Source organism: Bactrocera oleae, chromosome 4 (genome assembly GCF_042242935.1).
Source record: "Bactrocera oleae isolate idBacOlea1 chromosome 4, idBacOlea1, whole genome shotgun sequence".
Lineage (NCBI taxonomy): Eukaryota > Metazoa > Arthropoda > Insecta > Diptera > Tephritidae > Bactrocera > Bactrocera oleae.
In genome coordinates, this window is record NC_091538.1 from 6,836,429 (window position 1) to 6,862,429 (window position 26,001).

General features: G+C 30.0%; 1 protein-coding gene and 1 long non-coding RNA gene across 2 annotated transcripts; one reads left to right on the forward strand and one right to left on the reverse strand.

The window, feature by feature from the left end:
* On the reverse strand, window positions 1–25,296 carry LOC106626857 (sialin). The gene is made up of 10 exons (XM_014246726.3): window positions 25,109–25,296; window positions 8,734–8,893; window positions 2,040–2,182; window positions 1,742–1,978; window positions 1,653–1,677; window positions 1,296–1,576; window positions 1,041–1,163; window positions 814–970; window positions 501–742; window positions 1–429 (listed from the first exon to the last, which is right to left on the reverse strand). The coding sequence occupies exons 2-10, from the start codon at window positions 8,756–8,758 to the stop codon at window positions 271–273; spliced, it is 1,392 nt and encodes a 463-aa protein (XP_014102201.1). The 5' UTR covers window positions 8,759–8,893; window positions 25,109–25,296; the 3' UTR covers window positions 1–270.
* Window positions 16,102–17,935, forward strand: LOC118683166 (uncharacterized). Its single transcript, XR_004979050.2, has 2 exons — window positions 16,102–16,881; window positions 16,960–17,935. It is a non-coding gene; the product is annotated as an uncharacterized lncRNA (long non-coding RNA).
* Window positions 25,297–26,001: the final 705 nt, after the last annotated feature.

Sequence of the window (26,001 nt, forward strand, 5' to 3'; positions counted from 1 at the left end):
TTTTATATGAATTATATATACGTTCAATATTTATTAAATTCACAGCTTAATTGTACAAAGCAATATATCACTATTACATACATACATACATATACGTACGCATGCTTATTTTTACAGCCCTACAAATGGACCTAATAATTTTTACAAACACTATAGATATCAAATCGTCATGGATTTTCACAACCCATATTTTAAAAGTATAAATACAATTTACAATAATACCAGAATATCCCACAGATTAACTGTACATATACGCAATACTTTTACAGTTTATAGTTTCGTGTTGATGGTGTCATTCTTAGACGATTTCTTATCGGCTTCGTTCCATTTTTGTATTTCACCCGAACCGAACACCCAAAATATCAGCGCAGGTATTATGTAGACTGCGGCGCCTATCAGAAACACGTAGTGCCATTCGTTAATGGTGTTCTAGAGAGTAAACAAAATGAATTAATTTAACCAATTAATAACTTTAACGCTTTTAAATAATAAGCACTTACACTTTCTTTAGTAAAGGCAGCCACAATCATGGGCGAGAAAATACCAGGCGTTGTGCCAATACAGTTAATGATACCGTACAGTGTGCCCGCATAGTTGGGTGCGAGATCTTGAGAGTTCTGCAGATTAGATGCTGTCGCCGCACCATTGAAACCTAGTGAGATTGTCATAATGATGACACAAATATAAGGATCTCTGCCGAAGTATGCCAGTATGATTAGCATGAGGCCAGGCAGAATATGCGCTAAACGAAAACAAATAAAAATAAAATTTTTTAATACAATACAGTCAAATTACTAAAATGTCAGCACTTACAAGGTAGACAGAAAGTTTTACGCATCATCGTGACGTTCAACCAACTCTTGCGACGAATGAAATCGGCGATGGCGCCAAAACCAAAGGCGCATAGTAAACGCGCCAAATGCGGCAAGCTAGCGAGGAAGCCGGCTGAAGACAAGTTGAAACCGAGCACCTTTTAGAATAGATAACAAAACATTTAAAATTTTACCACCTTAGTCAATAAGTAATAGTGTAGAGCTCACCTCACTAAGAAACTTAGGTGTAGCGGTAATTAGGAAGAACAGACCCCACATGCTGCCATAATGCAACAGGAGTAACGACCAGAAGGGTAAAGAGAAGATGAGACTCTTATATGGTGGCCAGCTCTGAGAAATAAACAATTATTATATATATATATTGATATATATTATATAAATATATTGTATATATATATATATATATATAAAGATAGGAAATGTAGAGGGCAAAGCCACGCCATCAATATAGATAATACCAACCTTCGACTTTGTGATGGTTTCGCCTAGACTCTTTTCAATATATTCACGCTCCTGCACGGAAATGGAACGATGTTGTGCTGGACTGTCCGCAACAACATAGAACCAAATCAATGTCATGATCAATACGAATAGACCAACCATATAGAAAGCCCAATCCCAGCCCATGCTCTCGATAATTATGCCACAAATGGGAAAAGTTATCATTGTGCCAAATGTACCGCCCATTAAAGAAGCGACAAATTTTCCTTTCTCATCAGGTGGCGACCATTTAGAGACCAAATCTGCATTAAAGTAAACATGACAAAGAATTATTTAATATTATAGTTGAAAACTAGTTTCATTTGATCAATTACTTACTGTGGCAACAAGGATAAATCACGCCCTAAAAATAAAATAAAAAATTTTTAATTGAAATACTTCAACTCTTAAATAATATTATAACTTACGCTAAAGAAACCAATGAGAAAACGTAACACGAATACAGCCCATTTATCCCATGCTGCGGCGAGGGGTGTTAGTGCCGTTAGCACGGCTACGCCTAAACAACTCCAGCCAGCTACCGGCTTGCCACCAAAATTCTCGGCCAGCATACCCGCCGGCAGTGAGGTAATCATATAGCCATAGAAGTAAGCGCCTAATAAATTGGCTTGATCCGTTTGACTCCAGTTGTAGCGTGGACCGTACTAAGTTTTTAAAATATTTTAGTTAGAACCTTTTAAAGATGAGTTTGTTCGTAACACTTACATTTGGCAGCGGTTCGGTGGTATTGGGGTTTGTCTGCTCGACCATAGCTATAATATTAATACTTAGATTGACACGCACCATATAGCTCACAAGACATGCCACGAACAACATTACCGCTATGTTGAAGCGTTTTGGAATGTTAACTGAAAGTGATGAAAAAAAAAGGGGAGATGATTAAGTGTTGAGAATATTTGACTCGGAACGTTTTAAGAGTGTTTTATTTGACTATTCTATATAAAATATTGAGTTCGGTTTGAGTCTTAAAATTTTAAAAATAACATAATAAAATTTTAAATCGATATCTCAAATAGTTTTTGAGTTACAGCCTACTTAAGTGTAGCTGCTTAGTTTAATCATCTCCATCAGTTTATCTTTAAACATTTTCTTTGCAAAGAAAATATCTTTTAGTAGAGAATATTACATTAGGTTTTAGCTACGAAGAAGGACGAAATCACTGCAGCAAGAGGACGACGTATTTTTTAGAGCCGTCGTAGGTTGCGTGTAACTCATAAAATATTATTGTTTTTCTTCAAAAAATTTGACTGTGTATTTTGAAATACTTGATATAGTAGTTGTTTTTTTAATTTCCAAAAATTCGCCTATTTTTATTCTGTCACACTAGGTGTGCCCTTAAATTCCTTAGATTTTTGGTAGATAAGGGAATCAAATATATTTTAACTCAATTATTGACTCGCAATTCCAAAAAAGTGTATAAATTTAGATTCTATATAAAAAGTGGCGATCGTATATTTTTGAATTCAAGTTAAACACAGCTTTTGATCTGACTTGAAAACAGTTTTATCAAAATTTCGTCTACTAATGAGGTTAGGTCTGTCAAGAATCACGTGTAAGCACCGACGTGATGGCAGCATACATTTTCATTGTCAAATCGTAACTAAATTTAATTTTTCATTCAATATCTAAATATTATTTATATAGTATACAGATTTCGTAGTTCACTGTCATTTAGCTGATATCAGTTAAACAAACATAGCAGAATATCTACAAAAGTCATTAGTTAAGCTACCTAATGCTTAGACATTGACACGCCATTATAACTAAATATTGTCACGTTGTAAAATTTGCTTAATTACCCTCAAAATTTGATAACGGCACATGCAATGTTAGGTTAAGCGGAAACTTTAAAGGCCCTTTGCAATGCATTCTTTTTTCATTAGCTGTATTTTTTTTAGTTACTAAGCCTGTCACGCGATCTATTTCTTCTATTTTATTGCTGAACCTAGTTTATTATGACAAATAGTTGTCATTCAAATTCTAAGCCTTTATTATTACTACATATAACGGCACTAACACCTACGTAAGTGTTATTTGTTGCAGGTTTATTGTATTATAAAATGAACTACTGTGCTTTACAGGAGCTTTACGTCAGATAAAAGTTTCGTTCGCTATGCATTTGTAAATTTCATTAAAATTATAGCATTAATGATGGGATTGCAGCCTCATATTAATTACGCAAGTCTGACCTATAATAATGGTAACAAATCAGTTAATGCATTACCTCATTTCTCAGCCTCAATATACGATAATATATTCTTGTCACATATGTACATATTTATACACGGAACAGGGTATATGTATACTAAGTTTGTTATGTAGTATGTAACACCCAGTAGGAAACGTCGAAAACCCTATAAACTTTTGTTTGACATAATATCTTTATGAAATTTGGCATAGATCCTTATCCAAGGCAACGCTACAATCAGCAAACATGCTGTTCAGATCGGATCACTATAGCATATAGCTGCCATACAAATTGACCAAATAAAATTTAAATAATCATTTTTATACCCATTTAGGCTATAAGAAATGCAGCTGCGAAGGGTATTATACCCACGGTGCAGTCGAAGTTAACATTTGTTCTTGTTTAGTATTAATATTCAAACTGATTTCACAGCTTCTAATAAACTCAGACTAAGTTAATTTCTAAATCAGTGAAGCGCAAAAAATAGCTTGGAAAAAAATTATAGCAAACAAAGTTAATCATAATTTGTCTTATAATTAGCGAACCTGTATTGAAGTATTATATATCTGTGTGTGCATATGTATATATCTACATCTAGTACATGCGAAAGTATCTACAATGGTACATACTCACAAACATAAATATACATATATTGTATACAGGCCCCTCGATGCCTTAACACTTGTATGCCTAAATGACAAAATGTTTATTCTACTTACATACAATACATATATGTATATCTAACATAATTATAGAATACAAACATATGTATGTATGTACATATATACAAAATTGTAAAATTGTGAATATGGCTGCATACAAGTACATAATTCACTGTAATAACTTTTGTTGCATTTGCGGTTTATTCGCGAAAAATGTAAATATTAAACAGCGTTAGAGGTTTCATAAAAGCTTTTCAAGGAGGTTTTTTAGAATTCCGATATAAATGTTACTGTAGTTGCTGTTTTGTTTGTTGTCTGAATTTATTCACGCCTCATATGGATAGTACATATCACCGAGTTTGCGTCAATATGTAACTGATTCATAATTTTGTGAAAACGCAAAAAATATGAAAATGTGATACGATTTTCTAACTGAATAAGATCAAATAACGTTGAGTTTTTTTAATAAATTTTCCAATTGTTCAGGTTTATTTTGTAATGAGTGGTGACACGATGGTATAATTAATTTTACGTTTGGTTATATTATTATTCTCGGAAGATTTTCATATAATTGATTTTGACTACCAAGGCACTGCCAGCTTTTCTCGAAAGCTATTTGCAAAATATTTTTTATAGTTACAAGAAGTATAGTCTATGTATACTACAACTTTGCGAAGCGTTTGTTTATTATTTGTAATTTTTTTTCTAGGATTTGCGCTTTAGAAAAACTAAGTGCACCAAATTCACTTTTGGATTGGCTTGTAAAAGTTCAACTTAATAGTTATTTAGGAACATTAGCTAAGTGTACATTGGACGGACACCGAAACTATTTTAAATATTTCGAAGACAAATTCGAGCAAATGTTCGAAAAGTATTTCAGTAGTGTTTTATGATCTAAAATGTTTACTTTCTTTGGCGAAACTGCAACATTCAGAGACTTTAAAGCTATAAACTCTGTCGGAGAGATAAGTGATTATCTTGAATGCTCTTGTATGGTATAATATTATAATAAAGAACACTTTAAACAAAAAAAAAACCAAAAAAAAACATTTTTTAAAAATATATCTCTGTTTACATATAGTTGCGGTCAAAATAATAGCATTGTGCCAACCCTAATATCAATCTACGATATTTTCTTAAACAAAAATTTACGCAACTCTTCTATGCGTCAAAATCAATATTTAAAATTTTTTCGTGCAAAATTAGTAGAATTTTTCAACATTTATTCGCTGAAAGCTCCAACCCTATCGCAGCTAGTTAAACGCTACATTGATGCAGCTTTTTGACGGCGTTCTTTTATTAAAACATAAAAATTATTTGCACGTTTTTATTATTACCTGTAATAAGAACGTTTGAGTTGTCATTGCAAAAAAAACTGCTTCAATCAATTGGAAAATGCCTAATAGTTTCAAGTGAAAATAGTTTACAAGGTCGAATATTTGTGTTTTGGTGACAAACTTCGATAAAAAAATGTATATTAAATATGAAAATGCATAAATAACAAGTAAGGATAGACAAGGTAAATATATGAGGTATGCGGGAAGTATTGATATGATTTTACCCATTTTTGGTACAAGGGAAAATATTCTCCCTTAATTTAAATACTACACCTCACAGATTGACAGATTGATATGTTCGGTAAAAATCAGCCATATGCAATGGGGTACACATAATTGGTGTTCGGGTCCTTGAAAAGTTGTAATCGACAATTTTTGTGCATAAGATGAAATATGTATGTATGTAGCTAGCACTATTTGTGCAAAGTTTTGTTTTCATAATTTCATTGATGTTTGATTTGTATATTGTGAAGTGAAAAAATTTAGCAAATCCAATAAAGCGTTTGCATTCACTACTCCATTTGCACCTATAAATACTTATATACTGTGTATATATCTACTTTAAATATTTGCGTAATTTACATATGTACATTCTGCATGTGTGAATTAAATTTACGTGACATTTAAACACGCTTAAAATTTAGCTAGAATTGTCATGCGATTTGAACTCGGTTTATATTAACATATGTATGTACATATATATAGTTTTCTTTATATTTTCATAGGAAACGTGTGGCTGCCAAAAATAGCGCGTTTGCCAGCGGATCCTCAGCTACATATGTACATAGTTGCCATAAACTCCAACTACGCCGCCACTTGCCAAAACATTAGCGACCAACAGCAAACAATTCGCGAAAATATGCTTATTGGTAAGATCAATATTTGTGACAATGTTTTGTTTTTTTTTTATTTATTTTTGGCAACGCTTGACGGCCGCCGGCCTGCGTTTTGAAATTAACAAATATTGCCATTCAATTACTTTCTATTTGTATAAATAATAAAGCATCATATGTTTGGGTAACTGTAAAAACGTCATGTCAATCAAATCGTCATATCAGTAGGAAGTGAAATAAATAATAGATTGTATAATTTTGCGTTTATATGCAAATTTTGGCAAATATGCTTTGCTATTAGCAGTGGGGTGACAAAATAAGCGACTATCAAAATATGTGAGTCATCTTGCGCGATTATTTTAAATGTAAAAACTAAGAAGAGTAATTGATTTGATCCAGTAATCTTTGTAAGGTCCGATCCGTGCTGGAAAAAACCTAAACTAAGCTTACATATTGCATTATTTTATTTGAATTTTTATATCTTTTTAATTTACATATTCAATTAGGTAAAAATTTGCGCTTTTGCGAAAGCTTTATTTACGAAAAAAAGATGTAATTGCTGTAAACTATTTCTATTGTAAAAGTATTTCTAATATCACCAAAGACAGATTTCTCTAAAAACTTAAAACCGTAAAATACATTTTTTGAATACATTTTGCCGTTTTTGCCGTTTTTATGCAGGCAATTAGAGTAAACATGTTTTTAAAGCTTTTAATTACACACGTGCCAGAAAAAGTAAAACATATATAGGCAATTCCCAAGCTTCGTCTTATGTCTTATGTCGTATTTAAATAGCTTAAAAAATACGACACTTGTGAGTACCTCTTAATTGTTGTATGTCATATTATGTAATATTTCTACACTTCACCAGCTGGTAAACAAAAATTAAGAATACAAAAAAGCCACGGGAAAGTGACAAAACTAAATTAAAGCTTCTTTATGTTGAAACAGCGGCATTTTGTTTCACATTGCAACCACAGAAACAACAAAATACATTTATATTTTACTTTGCTTCAACTTAATTTACCTGAATATCGTGGCTTCCTTCCATATTATTAAAGAAATTGATGAAATTTATTATTATTACTTAAACGTCAACAATAAAAATACAGATACAGCTGATAGAATAGCACACTCAAAAAACACACCTCGCCGTGTTGTATTTGTCGTATTTCAATTTTGTATAGGAAACAACAACAGTGTTGATATGACAGTCATAAAAAAATAAGACAATACGACGATATGACACAATATGACGCCTTGTGAATACCCTAATAATAAATTCTTTTCAAAAATTATGCGCTAAACATGTTAAAAGTTTGGAAAGACGAAATTTGTAAAATTTTAATTATTTACCAAAAAAATGTTTTTATATTTTTGACATAATTTTTTTTTTTTTGTTAAGTTATTGTTATACTACAGAATATTAAAAACACTTGACTTTTACAAAATTATTTTTATTATTATTTAATTTTTTATATATTTTTTTAATAATAATCGATGATTTTAAATTCCATTTCGAAATTATCTGAAATTTTTAATTGTGTGCCTTAAACATGATTTTCTATTTTTGTCATATTATTTCAAATTAGTAATTATTTGTTACTTCTGAAAACAGTTCTTGTTATTGCACTTTTGAAAATAATGTTTTTTAATACTTAGAAAATAACTTTCATATTATTTTCCTTATTTTATAATTTTTATTTTTTATTTTCTAAGTTAATTGAAATTTTTATTTTATTCTTAAAACTGTTTTTCTATTTTTGTCTTACTTTTTGCAAATTAGTTATTATATGTTTCAATTAATTTTGAAAACGCTTGTTTTTTTTTGCATTTTTGAAAGTTGTTATATTTTTTTTTTTACTTTTATATAAAATTAAAATAGCTTTTTTATTATTATTGTAATAACTTTAATATAATATATTTTTGAATTTTATTTATTTTAATTTTGAAAAAGTTATTTGTTTTATTTTATTTTATACTTTTAAATAAAATTAAAATAGCTTTTTTTATTATTTTAATAACTTTAATTTAACTTAATTCATTTATTTTCGAAAATGCTTTAAGTGTTTTCCTAAAAAATGTTTTTATTTTTTTAAAATAAGTTGTTAATTGTTTCAATTACTTTTAAAAACACTTGAATTTTTTAGAATTTTTTCAAATGTTAATTTTTAGCTTTAAGAAAATATTTTTTCCTTAATAATTTCCTGGTTTTGTTAAAATTTTTAATTTTTTTAAATATTAGAAATTTTTCTGAACTTGTTTTTGTATTTTTTTAAAAACTCATACTTATTTAATTAAAATATTTAAGTTTATATTTTTCTAAATTCTTAAAAGACATATGCATATAAATTATTTTTAATATTTTGTTATACTTACGACATGGTAAATTTATGAACGCCATGATATTGGTTTTGGTGGTTATATAACGAGGTAGTTGTGTTTTTTACTTGACGAAGCGGTGCGTCGTTTAATGTTTTCAAGCAATTTTAGCAGCTCATATCAACAAATGGGAGTTAGAATACGCTTTTCAAAAATTCTGAAAAAGAACATGAATACAAATTAAGAGATTTGTGTGAAATTTGCACTATTTTGTTATACTAAATATATTTTTTAAAGTTTTATAAATATTTCCAGATCGATCAAAACCAAGTTCTTGTATGGAAAACTTTTTTATTTCACCAGATATTTCACGAAATTTGTCACGGATTATTGTCCAAGGCAAGACTGTAATCTCTGTGGATATTGTTCAGATCAGCTTACAGCTGTTACACAAGCTGTACTAGCAAAATCATGATAAAGAGCTCTTCATACCCTTTTGTGATATAAGAAATGCACTTGTGAAAGGTCTTATACAATAGTTTCGGTGTAGCTGAAGTTAACGGTTTTTCTTATATGCTTACATGAACACAATTAAGGGCATTTGACGGCACTTCATAAAAAATGTGCGTCTATACGTTTAACCCCCAGAATGTTAATGGATCCATAAACCAAAACCGGAGCAGCAAACGTTTTATCGTTTTTTAATTACAATTGTTTTTTCCTTCTATGCAGCAATAAATTGTTGCAGGTACATATGTACATATATAACTGTGATAATTAAGTCATAAATACGTTCAATTGATAACCGTAAGAACCGTAAGGAGCGTGTAATTATAAATACAAAAGATAATCAATTTCGACAATCACAATATTTGAACAACAAATATACATATAAGCGTGTGTGTGCTGGATACATACAATAAAAGTGTGGTTTAACCGTTATCAGCGGCAGCCCCTACAGAAGCGTCTGTTTATAAACATATACACACACACACCCACACACACGAATACACACTCAACTTGAATTGGCGGTCGAAAAGTTTAAAATTATTTGGCTAAGTGTCGGATTTGCTGACATTACAAGATGTTTACCGACATCATTAATGTGTGGAAGTTTTTCTCGCGTTTTTGCTCACACGCTTTTATTTACATACATATAAGTAGGTACGAGTGCACGCAAAATGCGAATACGCGTGTCATTTAATTAATGAGTTAGTCTGATGTAATGGGAAAGTTCGATTTACAGTGTGCCACTTTTTAATTTCACCTGGTCCATGTGACCGCGCTTAAAGGAGTTTGGCATGCAGCCATACATAAACAAAATGACTTATGCTCATATTTTATACGTCATTAAGCACGCAGACAGACATGCTTGTATATTTACATCTTTTTTTGAGTATTTTTTCTTTTCTCATGAGGATTCTCTTGTAGCGTTACAAACTGCCGTCTCAAAACACTTATTCTTTTGCCGTGTGTAAATGAACAAGTCATTTGCGTATTTTCAAATTACAATTTACATACATATATATAAATTTAATTTATGATGAAATTTTTGCAAGAACGTCAAGTATTATATAAAGTATTGTATGCGTATAGTATTTCGTTTATCTCCGTTTGGAGCTTAGAGCCAGTGCGTATCACGTTCTAGAACTTTCTGTGAAAGTTAGTGCCTTGACGATTCAAGTAATGCAATCATAAAATACTAAAAAGTAATCCATTTACAATTGACAAGCAGCTGAAGTGTATTGTATAGCATTTATGTGTGTATACATACATACATATTTCTAACTGTAATCTTCAACTTCAACGCTAAATAAGTTAGTATTAAGCGTATTAACTGTCGTCTGATTACATTGTATTAGGAATTGAAAGAGTTAAATAAAAAATCCTATAATGATTAGATGTACTTGCGGTTATATGCTGAAAATGAAAGTTAAAGTTAATTAATTTCTGAATATATTTCAATATAAATATATATTAATACATTATTAAAAGTACTTGAAAACATGAAATTATCAAAAACAAAAAAAAAACGTAAACTTCGTCTGCACCGAAGCTTTAATAGCCTTCAAAAATACAAAAGACAAGAACTTGATTTTGATCGGTCAGTTTGTACAGCAGCTATAGGCTATAGTGATCAGATCTAAACAATTTTTTTTTCAGCGATTGCATCATTGTCTTAAACAATAATATAAGCTAAATTTCGTGATATCTTGTCAATTACACATGTTTTGCCTACAAGAACGTGATTTGATTCGGCCAGTTTGTAATACAGAAATAGCAAAAAATGTTTAAAACACCTTTTTATTATCTAAATTAGAAAAAGTTTAAGGTTATTGAACGCAACAATAGTTAAATTTATAGACTTAAGAAAATATTTCGTGTTTAAAAATATAAAAATGTATCGAATTGTGTAAAATTTCTTGGGTATACTAAGTGCTATATATTACTGAATTGCTAGTTACCACTAACATAGTAAGAAGCATACATTCAGGCGCACTGAGCACTTGCTTATATGTTGAAGACAAAAAACACATATAATGCATATAATGAGCGAAAGACAAACTACTGAGAAGAAATATGCACCAAAACGTCATTAAAATTTATGTGATTAAATCAATTTGCGTATAATAAATGTGTTTTGAATATATTTTCAAATGCATACTAAGCAAATATCTATTAATTATTATAATTAATAATATTTATTCACTAAATTTTTTTCATGCTGTTATCATTTGTTTTTCCCCTAAGTTAACTGTGCCGTCAGCCGTCAATAACAGCAAACAATAGTTACGAAAAAAATGAGTATATAGATATGTATATACTTATATAATATATAGTAAATCAATATAATGACCTTCGCACATTTTTCGAATATCATTAATGCTGATCTTATCTTCTTATAAAACTTAATTTATAATAAATACTTTTTTATTTTGCTTTTTTTAGAAACAACTAAAATTTATCAGATCACGCAAATTTGAAGCACTGGATATTTAATCAAACTTAGCTCTCTAACTATAGCCGATATATTGTATATTTACATAAAGCTTTGCCGACTTTTTCTGTTATCATCAAATAGTTATTGTAAATAGTTTGTGGTTAAGCACACGATGCCCAAACATAAAATTCTTAAGTTTTTTCTAAAATCTTTCATAACTAAGTTGTTTTAAGAATATTTGTAATACAGTAATAGCAAAAAATGTTTAAAACATTCTTTTATTATCTAAATTAGAAAAATTTTAAGGTTATTGAACGCAACAATAGTTAAATTTATAGACTTAAGAAAATATTTTGTGTTTAAAAATATAAAATTGTATCGAATTGTGTAAAATTTCTTAGGTATACTAAGTACTATATATCACTGAATTGCTTATAGTTAACCACGAACATAGTAAGAAGCATACATTCAGGCGCACTGAGCACTTGCCTATATGTTGAAGACAAAAAAACACATATAATGCATATAATGAGTGAAAGAAAAACTACTGAGAAGAAATATGCACTAAAACGTCATTAAAATTTATGTGATTAAATCAATTTGCGTATAATAAATGTGTTTTGAATATTTTTTCAAATGCATACTAAGCAAATATCTATTAATTATTATAATTAATAATATTTATTCACTAAATTTTTTTCATGCTGTTATCATTTGTTTTTCCCCTAAGTTAACTGTGCCGTCAGCCGTCAGTAACAGCAAGCAATAGTTACGAAAAATAATGAGTATATAGATATGTATATACTTATATATAGTAAATCAATATAATGACCTTCGCGCATTTTTCGAATATCATTAATGCTGATCTTATCTTCTTATAAAACTTAATTTATAATAAATATTTTTTTATTTTGCTTTTTTAGAAAAAACTAAAATTTATCAGATCACGCAAACTCGAAGAACTGGATATTTAATCAAACTTAGCTCTCTAAATTTAAAGCACTTTCAAATTGTGTGCTCATGCATCCAACTATAGCCGATATATTATATATTTACATAAATCTTTGCCGACTTTTTCTGTTCATCAAATAGTTATAGTAAATACTTTGTGTTTATAGCACACGATGTCCAAACATAAAATTCTTAAGTTTTTTCTAAAATCTTTCATAACTAAGTTGTTTTAAGAATATTTCTAGTATAGATTAGAAAAACTTAATATGAAAGAATCAGAAAGAAAACTAAAATACTTTTGATAAAGCATTATGTAATTTGTCATACTGGGCTAAACGCGCTGAAATTTTTTCATCATACACATCTCCTTATAGTTGCCAGAGATGTGATTGCGAACCTTAGTCTATGCTCTTCAAGCATATGGCTTCAGAGTACCTGTAACCGATACACCCATATATATATACACCCAACTATAAAAGACTTGTGAGCTATTTTTATTAAGAGAACAACACACAAGAGCTTTTCTTATAAAATATTGGCGGTATCCCTATCATACTGATTTGATAAAAATATATTTTTTTTAAATATAGTTTGCGGCTAAAATAAATGCAACTCTAAATTTCATGGTTTGTCTATATAAAGTCAAATTTATAGCATAATGCTATCTTAACAATTTGTAAAGAGAAGAATGAGAGTGCGTTGGAATATTTAGAACTTTAAAGCCTCAATTCAGAAATTATTTGTAAACTTCTTAATGGAACAGAAATTCTTTTGGAATTAAATTGATTTCTAATGTTTTGTAAAATTATTTTTCCATAAAACTCTTACATGTTTTAATTTAATTTTTTTGAATTTTTGTATTACGTTATTGCTTAACAAGTTTTAAAATGTTTATAAATACATTAATAATTTTAAATATTAAATTGTTTTGAAAGTTATTGTTATTTATTTCAGACTGCTTTGAGTTCAAGCACTCCCAGTAAGTTCAATTTTAACAGAAATGTGTTTCTCAAGAAAAAAAAAAATGTGTAAAAAAATGTTTTGAATTTTACAGCCCGTTATTTATTTGTGTCAACTCGTGATCTTTTAATTAATGAACTTAGCCGAAATACGATAATACTGTAGGGCCAATTATCGGTACACATGCTTGAATATTTGGCTTCTTTTGTAAATAAAAAGTAAATATGTAGGATAATTTTTTTTAATTTATAAAAAATACGATGCGTTGGACCGTGATAATTTAGGTAGTATAATTAAGCAAAGATTTTGTGAATTATTGTCAGAAATTTTGGCGAATTTATCTTATCGTTAAAGAGGCAGATATAGAGAGAAAGTTCTGTAAGTGATAAGTATTTTTTTATTGAAATGCCGTTATTCAGCATGATACCTGAAAAATGCTGAATAACAAAGCGCCCGAAAAACTTGATATGAGTATGTGGATACACGTTGTTAAAATTAATAAGATACTTAAAATGTGACATCATTCAATGATAGTACAATATTTAAGTAACAAACTTTTAATGACTGGCGAGTGAATTATAGCTATTAAGAATTAAGCTTCGACAATTGAGACAATTTTCGGACATATTGCTTTAGCGTGATTAGCAGTATTGTATTTTGCAACTTTCTAACATTTTGAAGTGTGCTTGTAAAGTTAAAAATATAGAAAAAGAAGGATAAGGTACATTAAAACAACTAAATATAAATGTATGTTCGCAAAATAATGCAATTTAAAAAGGCTTTAATTTTTTTGTGATATTAAGCTCTTCACATTTTGCCTGTAGTTTGAGTGCACTTAACTTATTTGTACTTATGCACTTAACTTAATGTCGAGTATTTGAAAATCTCAAGTTCAGAAGACTAAGTGTCGAAAAGTGTCCTTCGGCGGTTTGATAAGTTAGTGAATTGTTTGGCACAAAAAAAAATATAAGTGACAACCTTTTTAAAGATACCACAACTTCCTGGTAGGCCATTTCAATACCCCTAAAAGTGATTTTTCGGTCTCACTTTTGTTTTAGTGTTATAAAAATATTGCCGAACCTGTTGAAATAACGCAGTATGCTTAGAATTTGACAGCTTGTCATTAATCTTTAGTTGAGTACCATGGATCGTGTTAATTTAAAACTGCCCATATATGTTTAGTTGAGTCTTCGAAAACACTATTAGTTGTATATCCTGAACAGGGGATATTAAGTTTACCATGAAGTTTGGAATACGCAGAAAAAAACGTCCTATAAAGTATATATATAAATGAATGATGAAGGAACCATGTCCATCTATCTGTAGATTCCTCAGCTTTTGACATATTGATCAGAAAAGAAATGTAGAACCGCCGATATCGGACAACTATAGCATATAGCTGTCATACAAACTGAACGATCAGAATCAAGTGCTTGTATGGAAAACTTTTCAATTTGAGAAGGTATCTTCGAGAATTTTGGCAGAGATTATTATCCAAGAAATCGATACAATATTCGAACAAATTGATCGAACTGATCGATTGTACTCAAGTCCATGTATGAAAAACTTTTTTATTTGTGAAGATATCTTTGCGAAATTCGGCATGGGTTACCGGCCAAGGCAACGCTACAATCTACGAAGATATTGTTCCATTTGGAATATTTTAGCATATACTTATGTATAGCGATACAAAATGACCAATAAATATTAAGTTCTTGTATGGTAGACTGTTTTTTTACCAATATATTATTCAAAGCAACGCTACAATCTCTGAAGAAATCAATTCAGATCGAATCACTATATCATATAGCTACCTTATAAACTGACCGATCAAAATCAAGTTAAAGATCTTCTTCTACCCTTTTATACCCTATTATAACTTCGGTGCAGGCAAAAGCTATTTGGTTTCAAAATCTTTTTCAATATTTTTCATGTATGAATTTAGACTCAGGACTTCACAGATGTGCCTTTAGAGTAGCAGTGTTACTTGTATGGTCACTATTGTGTATAACTCAAAAGCCAATGTGATTTATCAAACGATCCTCGTGACGGAAGCCGCAGTGAACATTGTTGTCAAGTCGAAATGTGCATTACAACAACATACACAACAACACTTAATGGCAATTTGTGATTACTATTAATTTGGTTATTTTTTGTTGTCATTTTTAAAACGAGTGTGTAAACTTAATTAAAGGTTTTGTTTTTGTAGTGCAAAATGCACTTGATTGATTTGCCAATCGAGCTAATGCAAGTCTCAGTCAAGTGGGTAGTCAAACGAACTAAACTGTAATTACAACAGTCAAAAAGTTTCTAAGTGAGTTGTATATGCAATTACAGTTATACCTACATACCTACATACAAATATACATTGCAGTTAACTATTTCGCTTTACTTAGTAAGCGGTTACTAAAAAATTTCAGCATTATTTTAATGTTGATTTTTGTTTTAGTTTTTGTTGTATTAACTATTTTCAAACGCAATGTTCTACGATATATACATACATACATATGATAGCATAGCTTAGTAAAAAAAAGTTATATAAAAAATAATCTCAAAAAATTAAAATAAAATTTTTTTTAAATTTTTTTAAGTAATTAATTTTTTTTTTTACGTACACGTACACGTACACGTTACACGCTTTTAGTAACCTACAATAAAACTTCAAACAAAAAATTAAGCAATAACAGAAAAAACTAATAAATAAGCGTGCAATCTTTTTCAATAAAGCGGAAAGCTGAAATAATTATGCAACACCAAAACAGTTCATGCAAATTCGCATTGTCTAATTTTGTATCGGAACATCTTATTTTGACTACACGCACACACACACATGCATACATAGTCACATGCGAAGTCTCCAAGTGTTAAATAAGAAGACTGAAGCATAAGAAACAAAAATGGTGTGTAAAAGTGCAAGAAATTACAAATAAATCAGCTGAAAAAAGTTAATAGATTATAAGACGCAGCACGTATTGGCCCAAACGCACGTGACGTACATTATTTATTGACAACCGTAGTAGGCAAACGACTAAGCAACCGACTAAGCAAGCCCGTGGCGCTTGGCTTGATCTAAATATTTTCGAAATAATTCACTACCAGTACGAAATATACCCAACACAACGAACTGCTAAGATTTCGTGTGATAAAATTTCATAATTAATTTTTATTTGTTGTAGCATAAAATAATACATATATTTCAAAAAAAAATTTAAATATATTTCAAGTACTGAAATTATTTATGCGTATAACACATCAGAGCGAACAAATAAAGCACAATATTTCAACTAAGTAAGCGATTCCGGCAGAATTCACGGCAGATAGGCTACCAAAGGCGCCTGTGCAGCATCAATCTTGTGAGTATCACTACTACTACTAGAGAAAGGAAAGATGCGACAAATGAGTAGAAATATTTCGATTACTGATATTTGTAGGGCAATTGTACGTGGCTGGATCGAAAGTACTAGCAGAAGAACCTCTGATAGAGTCATGGAAACCACTACGGGCATAAAGGCCGCAAATAGAAAGCGTAACACACCGCCTAGGAAACTGAAGTCGTACCGACGCTTCGTAGACAAAATTTTGGAGCGCTAGACAGACCGAGTAGGTATCTGTGCAGCACGCTGGTACGTTAACGTGAGCCTGATATTTTATGAAGATTTTTATTCTGATTTCGATCGCTACATGCTATAGTACATATACTTAGCAAATTTATACATACATAAATACGTATAAAAATTTATCAAAAATATTTGTTGGGTATAGCGTCTAAACAAATGTAAGTTTTTATATATTAACATAAATAAATATATTTTTATGGCATTTATTTCGAAAAAATTATGTTTTAACTGCTTGTGACAATAGTAGCAACCCAAAAAATAAGCAAATAAATAGTAGTAGCAAAAATATTTCAATGTCAATGAACTGAGGCGATGTAGGTATAAAGCGAATAAAAAAATATATAAAATTAGTCAATGAAAAACTACTAGCAGCGGGTGAATTTTCAAGACTTATTTAACAACAACAAATATTTGTTTAATATTTGCACTCGTCTAGCTAATTATGTTATAAACGAAGCCAACTATTTACAATTACGCTTAAAATGATCTGTATGTAAACAGTTACATTTTATAGCACGAGTAATACGGCGAAAACCGTTAAATGCATCACTACTACGCGCTAAACTACTCGTATATACAAGTGTGTGTGCATGTGTGTATTTGAAACTATCGCAGTTTTATAGCAACATGGCACCTAATCAGCTTATTATTTTCGCTATAAAATCATAAGTAACTGCACATATACTAGTTTGTTATCACTCAGTAAAGTCACAAGGTACTGTGCACACGTACATACATATGTATATGCTAAGTTCTAAATATATTATGCATTTTTTATATTGTATGTATATATTCATATGTGTTTATGTATTAGCACGGTATATTGAAAACATTGTGCAACAAGGTAAATATTTATTAAATTAATGGCAGCACTCGACCATGCTAAACAGCCCATATGCTACTACTTACTTTTTTTCGCTCACAATTTCTGATCTAACAAATTAGTTTTATTTAATTTGTTTTGTAATTATTCCATTAACTTTGGCATAATTATATTTTTAGCGGAAATTAAAAAAAAGCGCTTAGTTACAAATCGTGTTTATTTAAGGCTTTTAATTTACAAATATGAATCATAAAATTAATTAGTGCATTTGAAATAAAAACAAGCGTGTCTTTTTTTTTTATTAGTGTGAAAAAGAGGTTTGGTATTCGCAACCTATATTCAGATAAATTTCGATGAAAGTCCTTAAGTACTGTTAAAGTGTGAAAGATACCTAACCTGTATTCTCAAACTAAAATCTGATAAATGTGGATTAAAGTTCTTGGAAGCGTGTGAAAGAGAGGACGAGAGGTTTAGATACATTTAAAAACAAATTATTCAAAGGTAATAGATGAGCGTAGAAAAACAATGAAATTGCTGACAAATTATGTCCTTGGCACTATATCAACCTGAAATCTATAGATGTATAACGTAATTATATAATGCGAGGCCACGTGCAGAGAATTAAAAAAACTTTGAAATCTGTATAAAATACTTTCTTAGACTCTTAAAATCATTCCACAGTAACTGAACTATGTGTATTAAGTAAACCCATCCGCTTAAATACCGAACCACCTTAAATAACCAACATTTTAGGGTTTAGTACGCGCATCGAGGGACTTCAGCGGGCTCTTTTAAGCACCCAACCCGCTTAAGTACCTCAAAAAGCTGAGCATTTTCGTGAGGCATTTAAGCGGGTTTTACTGTACATTTAATGGAACTGCATAACAACAAAAGAGTAATGGCTATTCTTAAAAAGTATTAAGAAACTCTCAAAGCAATTTATTTTTTGCCAACCATGTAATTTTAAGAAGTAAAAACAAGAGCTTTACTAACAGATTAAAAGAAATTTATGTGCGTTTAACTGTTTACTCATAAACTGTTCCTACATATGCCCATACATATGCACACAAGTGTGTAAAAGCACATTTAGCGGTAATTTGCTTTTGCTAACTATTTTTTATGCCACTTTACATAATTTATCACATGCACATTAATTTAGAGTGTCAAGGAAAATCAATATTTCGTTTTAATTACAACGAATTAGCTGGAAAAAAAATTCCCCCAAAAATGCGCACTTGCATACAAAGTTTAATGGATTTAAGTGTTTAAAGAATCAATAAGTTTAAGTATAACCGGTTCATACCTGCGAATTTCCAAAAATTAATATAATAGACAAGTCTGCTGAAGTAAGCTGGAAAGATAATCATCAGAGCAGACTGGGTATTGCACATGTGAGTGTCATTGCATAGATGTATACATACATATATTTATATATATTTAGACAAATTTACAAACTGATATATTTGGTATTTTTGCGTGCGCATGCGCAGGTACCTTGGTAAAAAACTGACTGACATACACAATACTGTACTAGTATTAAATAAAATATCAACTAATTTAATATATTTGGGTATTTTAAACAAAACCTTGTGACAAAAAAAAGTACCAAGAAAGTATTAAAAGTGCATCTACCTGTACATTAAAGTGGCCATTAACGCAGATGTGTTAAATATTTTAGATCCTACTACCTGTACATTTTACATCCTCAAGCGATTTTCGTGGGAATATTGCTGAAGAAATGAAACTGTATTAACGTATGAATATAAAGTACGGGATATACATACATATATACATATATTGCGCTTATGCCACAAATATTAAGTAAAACTCACAGTTTATTAAAACCCGAAATTAAAAGTCATGATGAGTGTATGTATATTATTCTTTCAACGCTTGTATGAAGAACGATGCTTTCAGGAAAACCAAGCAACTGCATTTTCAGTATCGTTTCTATACCTTGAGGAGGGTATAGTAAGTTTGACACCGTAACGGAAAGCTGCCATACAAGCTGACCGATTAAAATCAAGTCTTTGTATGGAAAACTATTTTATTCGATCAATTATCTTCACGAAATTTGACATAGATTATTATCGAAGGTAGCGCTACAATCACCGAAGAAATTGTTCAGATTAAAACAATATATGTTAGCATATAGCTGTCCTACAAATTGACACATCAAAATCAAGATAAAGATCCTGTTATGCACGCTTATGCTATAAAAAATGCACTTGTGAATAGTATTATAGCCTCGGTGCAGCCATGGTGAAAGTTCTTTCTTGTTTCTTTTCGATCATAGAGTTAGAGCCTCTTACCATATATTGTAATTAATACGATATTTTATTAGCTTAGTTCTCTAGTACAGTGACTTCAGAGCAGAGAGTTAGATAGATTATACATTTTTTTAGTATTTAAGTCACTATAGTGCTGGCTAAATAAATCAGGTCAATTGAGTTTTTGTTAATAAAGATTTGGTAAAAATGTCTCGATGACTAACTGACGTTGTGTATTTTGATTCTCGAATTCATGCTAAATGCTTTGCAGAATTCGGTTTATACTAGCGAACTATTGAGATGGGAGAATGTTGGGGTCGAATTTTACCGTAATAAAATTACAGTATCGCAAGTGCTCTATTAATATATCATGAGTGTGGGGGATTTCACCTAGTATGGATGCTGTTTTTGGTATAGTCTTAGTTAGATCACTGTAGAGCTGCTTTAGAAGATTAAACACGGTTCTTAAAATGTTGATAATGTACTCAGCGTAGTAAAATTAGACTTGAAACTGACTCAAAATACCTGTTATAGCGAGCAGCTGTGCTGAAATATTTCACCACGGTCTACTACTGACTTCAGTAATAAATTTCCTCAAACATCACGGTGAAGACGCAGCCTAACCGGGTTCGCTAGCATCTAAGCTCATGCATATATAATATATACATATATATTTATTATCATTGTGTATGTGTGCTTATCAACAAGATTGCATTGAATAGATGTGAGCAGCGCGACTTGCCAAGCTTTATTGACAAGCGTTATTCGCTTTGTTGTGTTTAATTTAGCTTAGCTCGCTTGTGTGCTGTTTTATTCAGCACTTTTTTTTATTGCTATTTACTGTTTACCGCTACTATCGGTTAAATCTGCTACACTTTTACGCATGCATCCGCAGTTGATCGTCTCCGAGAGCTGGCAGTAATTAACACGCGGGTGTTTTTGGTGTTTTAACATGGTTTTCGCATCTAATTACTTAATTTGAATGGCACTGCCACTCAAAAATTCCATAACAACTGCCGACAATACGAATAGCATTGCCAACATGCACAACAACAATACGGTGCCTTTTGGTGACAAAGCTATAAAAATTATAAAATTATAAAAATTAAAAAAACAAACACAAAAAGACAATAACAACAACTTAAAAAATGTGGCATCATTTATTTTATCTTCGTTTTTCTTTTGTTTAATTTTAAAGTCACAAATCAAAAAAACTAGTTGGCATTTTATCTTTATTATTATTATAATTTGGGTTTTTTGTTGTTATTTTATTGTTTTTTTTTTGGTTTTGTTTGTTCAACAACATATGATTGTTGATTTCTGTGTTTTAGTTTGGCAATTTCTATTTCGTTTTTAAGTGATACTTGAAAAGCATTCAATACCACACACCTGTAAATGTACATACATATGTACGAGTATATTTACCCGTGTATACCAACATACATACATACGAGTAAATATGCACAGCATTTAACTGCACGCTGGCACTGGCAAAGCAGACAGCAATCAGGAAATTTCTAGTAACCAATTATGGCACACTCTAAAACACCGTTTTCGGCGTATTTTAATTTTGAATATCATCGCCCGTCATCGTATCGAATTGACCAAACGTGCGCTTACATAAATACGAGTACTTGAAGTGGTAGCAAAGCAAAAAACGCAACAAACAAGACACTAGAATATTCGCTAATTTTATGCAGAGAAATTCGTTGTTATTAACTGCAAAAACTCGAACGAGTTTAAAAAGGTCCTAACACTGCTGGAACTACTTTCCATAGAACTAGTATTGGTTGTAGGCGAGTTTAGAATTTTTGGAAATATGCGAGCGCATCATAAAGACTTTTAAGACGCGTAAAAACATAAAAAAAGGATGGTTAAAACTCATTTTCAATGAGTAAAACTCATTTTCAATTTACTGTTGATAACAAAATATAATTGAAATATTGGATTTGACACGACATTATTTTCGGTGACGTTACATTAGCGACATTCTTAAAGACAGGATTAGGCTAATTGCGAACACCAAAACTCTCAGTAACGTCACCTTAGCGACGCACTGAGAGACAGCCATTAAAAGGCTGTATACTAGTAAATGAAAACCCGATCAATAATTTTTCTTTAAAAAATTAAATATTCGTAGTTTTTTTCTAAATTAATGAAAGTGCAGATTATATTTTTGTCTGAAAAGTTTGCTTAAATTTATAATAAATTCGTGTACCTTTAAGTTTTCAAAACGATATTGAAGTCTATCGCGAATTTATGCAGAACTATTGCCAAGTGAATGAATGCAAATTTCTAGTGCATATATTATATAAATAGCTTTAAATAGATAAATTAACCGAATGTCAATTGGGCACAAAAAAGTTAAATTTATAAATTAAGTATTATATTGATACAAGTTCTTCCAGAAGTGTGCCAAATTTTTAGTTGCATAACATTTAAATTTAGCTTAGTGAAGAAATTATTATTATTTGAGTTATTGTTTTAGTTTTAAGCGAAAGAAATAAAATAAATAAATTGTATATGTATTTGTAGGTTAGAATTATCAGTTTTAAATATTGTTTAATATTTTTCTTAAAACATTCAAAATATATTTGTGATTGTATTTATTATGTAAAAATACAAATATATTTAATATTATTATTGTATTATATATAATTATTATATATAAATATAAATTAATTAGCAAATTAGCAAACGTTAAAAGATTTTTATTTCGAGGACCATTTGTTTTGCTTATAATTAGTTTATTAGCTCAACTGTGTAATACGTAATAGCGGTAATAATTTTTTTTAAATTTAAATAGACGTAATAGTACTCCTAAGCACTTACAGTAATGTTTCCAAAATTGTAAAAAATAAATTTTGTTTATTCAGTTTTTAAATTCGAAACCTTTTTTTGTAAACAACTGTTCAGTTTATTTTTTTTTTACTTCACATATAATAGCTTGAAGACTTTTTAAATTTTATTTTCGAAGTTAATGAATCAGGTTTGAAGCAAAAAGTTTTATATTATCATTTATAAACATTTAATTCCAACATTTTACTCCTGTGTACTGCTACATGTGTACAATGTACATAATTGTTAATTATTTAGTTAATATTAAAAATCGTTTAGCTACCTAATAATTTATTACAGCTTTTGTTAGTGGTCACAAAAATCTAATTTAACCCATAAATAATTATAATTGCCAAGCAAATTGTTTCGCTTTGAATAATAACTGTAAACGCAGCTGCAATGACAAAAAACTAATAATAATAAATAAAAACTAAAAAGGTGTAAAATTGCTTGGTTAATTAAGTCAAATAAGTGTAATTATTGAAATAGGTGAATAGAACAAATATTTAAACCATTTTGGTATGTTACAAAGCCTGACAGAAAAAATTCTTTAATAGGAAATCTACATTGCAAAAAAAAAAAAACTATTAAATGAAAGAGTGTAGAAATAGTTATACATTTTGAAAATAAATGGATATTAGAAACTATATTTTTTTTATAATCAAACACTAATTTTATCGATATACAAACATATTTATATATTTTGCTGTAAAAAAATAGACTTAGTAAATATTATTTCCGAATAATACTTCACATAATATGCATATGATATATGCATATTTTGTATTTTTGCATGTAAATACATTTGCACACTAATGAGGACCTCACACCACAGCAATGTCACTCATACGCCATGTAGGGAAGTTTTACGAGCGTGCTTATTAATAGCATTTTAAATTTTTTAACTGCATAGAACATTGTAAAAAACGACATAGCGTGCAATAACGGTTTGTTTATGTTTTTGAATCGAATTATCTGCTTTAAAATAGGAAAAAAATATTTTTTTTTTTGCAAAATAGTAAAAGCTTTCAATAGCTATATCTGAATGTATGTGTATATGTATAGAGTATGTATGCATGTGATATTAACAATTTTTTGCCGTTTTATACCAGAAAATTATCACAAGTAGCTGATATTTAATTCGAGTTAGCTCACCAAGTTTTATATGCATTGTTTGGTTTAGAAAAATAAGTTGACATTCAAATTAATAACAACCTCGTACTTTTTTAATTAATTATTGCTTATATAATACTAATGAGAAAATTAAAAGTAAATCATATCGATTAAAAATTTTGTTTGTGAAGCAGATTTAAAAAAATAAACTTCAATAAAAATTAAAAAAAAAAAAAAAGTAAATTCAATAAAAAATAAATAAAAAAAATTCATTTTAATTTTAATAAAAAAGCAAATCTCCGTAATAATTAAAAATAAACGTATATGTGCAAACACACAGTAGAAAAAATATAAATTCCACGGTATTTGCCCCATGAATGCAAGCGTTAGTTTTGTGACGACAGTTTATTATTTATTGCATAAATATTTATTTAAAAAATAAAAACTTCGACAAAAGCATTGGTAGCTTAGAGATAGTAGAAGCTGAATAAATGTATACATATATAACAATATGTTTTAAATTTTATTTGAAGAAAAACACACCTGTTTTCAAATATATGAGATTTAAAAATAAAAAAAAATTAAGCAAATCCATTTATTTGAAACTTTTTGAGGTTTAGTAAAACTTATGAAAGTTTTCTGCTAATTTTAATGTCACATAAAGTGTTAAAAATATATAAAAAGTTAAGTAGATAAACAAATTTATCTGCTACTTCAAATTCTTATTCAAAAGTAATTTTATTTAAGCCACACGCACTCAGCAACACAGCACGCACTTATGTATATGAAACCAAACATTTGAAATAAAAAATTAATTTCGTTGTACGAACGTTCAACTGAACGCTTCTTCGTGCACTTGCAAAATATTTTCCAACAAACATATAGGCATGCATTATACTACTTGACAACAACACTTTACCTTCTGCACACTGCCGAAGAGACCAAACACCTAATTATTACACTATTTGACGCATTCACACGTCGGTTGCTGATTTTTTTACTTTGGTATAACTGTAACACACTTTAGACACTGCTACGAAGCTTGTAAGCCAAACCACCGCACGCTATGAATAGTTCAAACGTACTGCGCGCTGCACTTGGCAAACTTTTATATTTTACGGCTCAATTCGACTAACGTTTTCAATTTTCGCCAAACCGCCGCGATTAATTGACTGCCAACGGACAGCGCTTTAATTCGTGCGCTCTTCCAACAATACTAACAACAATACATGCATACATATATGCATAGGCAAGCATGCGCTTGAATATGAGAGCCAGCGCAAATGCGAAACTCGGTCGAAAACGAAAAAGCCACTACACACACACACACATATAGGTATATATATATAACTGTGTATCCATAACGTAAGTTGCGAATTTAAAGCATTCGGCGCAGCCGCCAGAAAGCTACAGCGCTGGCTGTTAACGTTGACAACGCCAGCGGCTCACGGCACCCACCAACTGTGTAAAGAAGAGTTAATGAAATTTCTTACGTTACGTCGTGCGTGTGTGTGTGTATCTCATCAGTTAATCATTCATAATAAAAACAACTCAAGATTGAATTATAAAAGCTCATGCGGTTAGGCATATTACTAAGTATATAATAAATATCAACATAATACGATAACTAGGATCACACTGATATGCCCATTAATTATATCGTAGTAGAATACGCGCATTAGGCGTGTTCTTTTGCATTCATTTTGAAAGAAAAGAAATTTTGTGCAGCGCAAAAATATATACGATGGTTCGAAGAAATAAGATATTTATTTATGGATCGTTTCAAACTAGGTACTACTGCAGGTAGTTGAG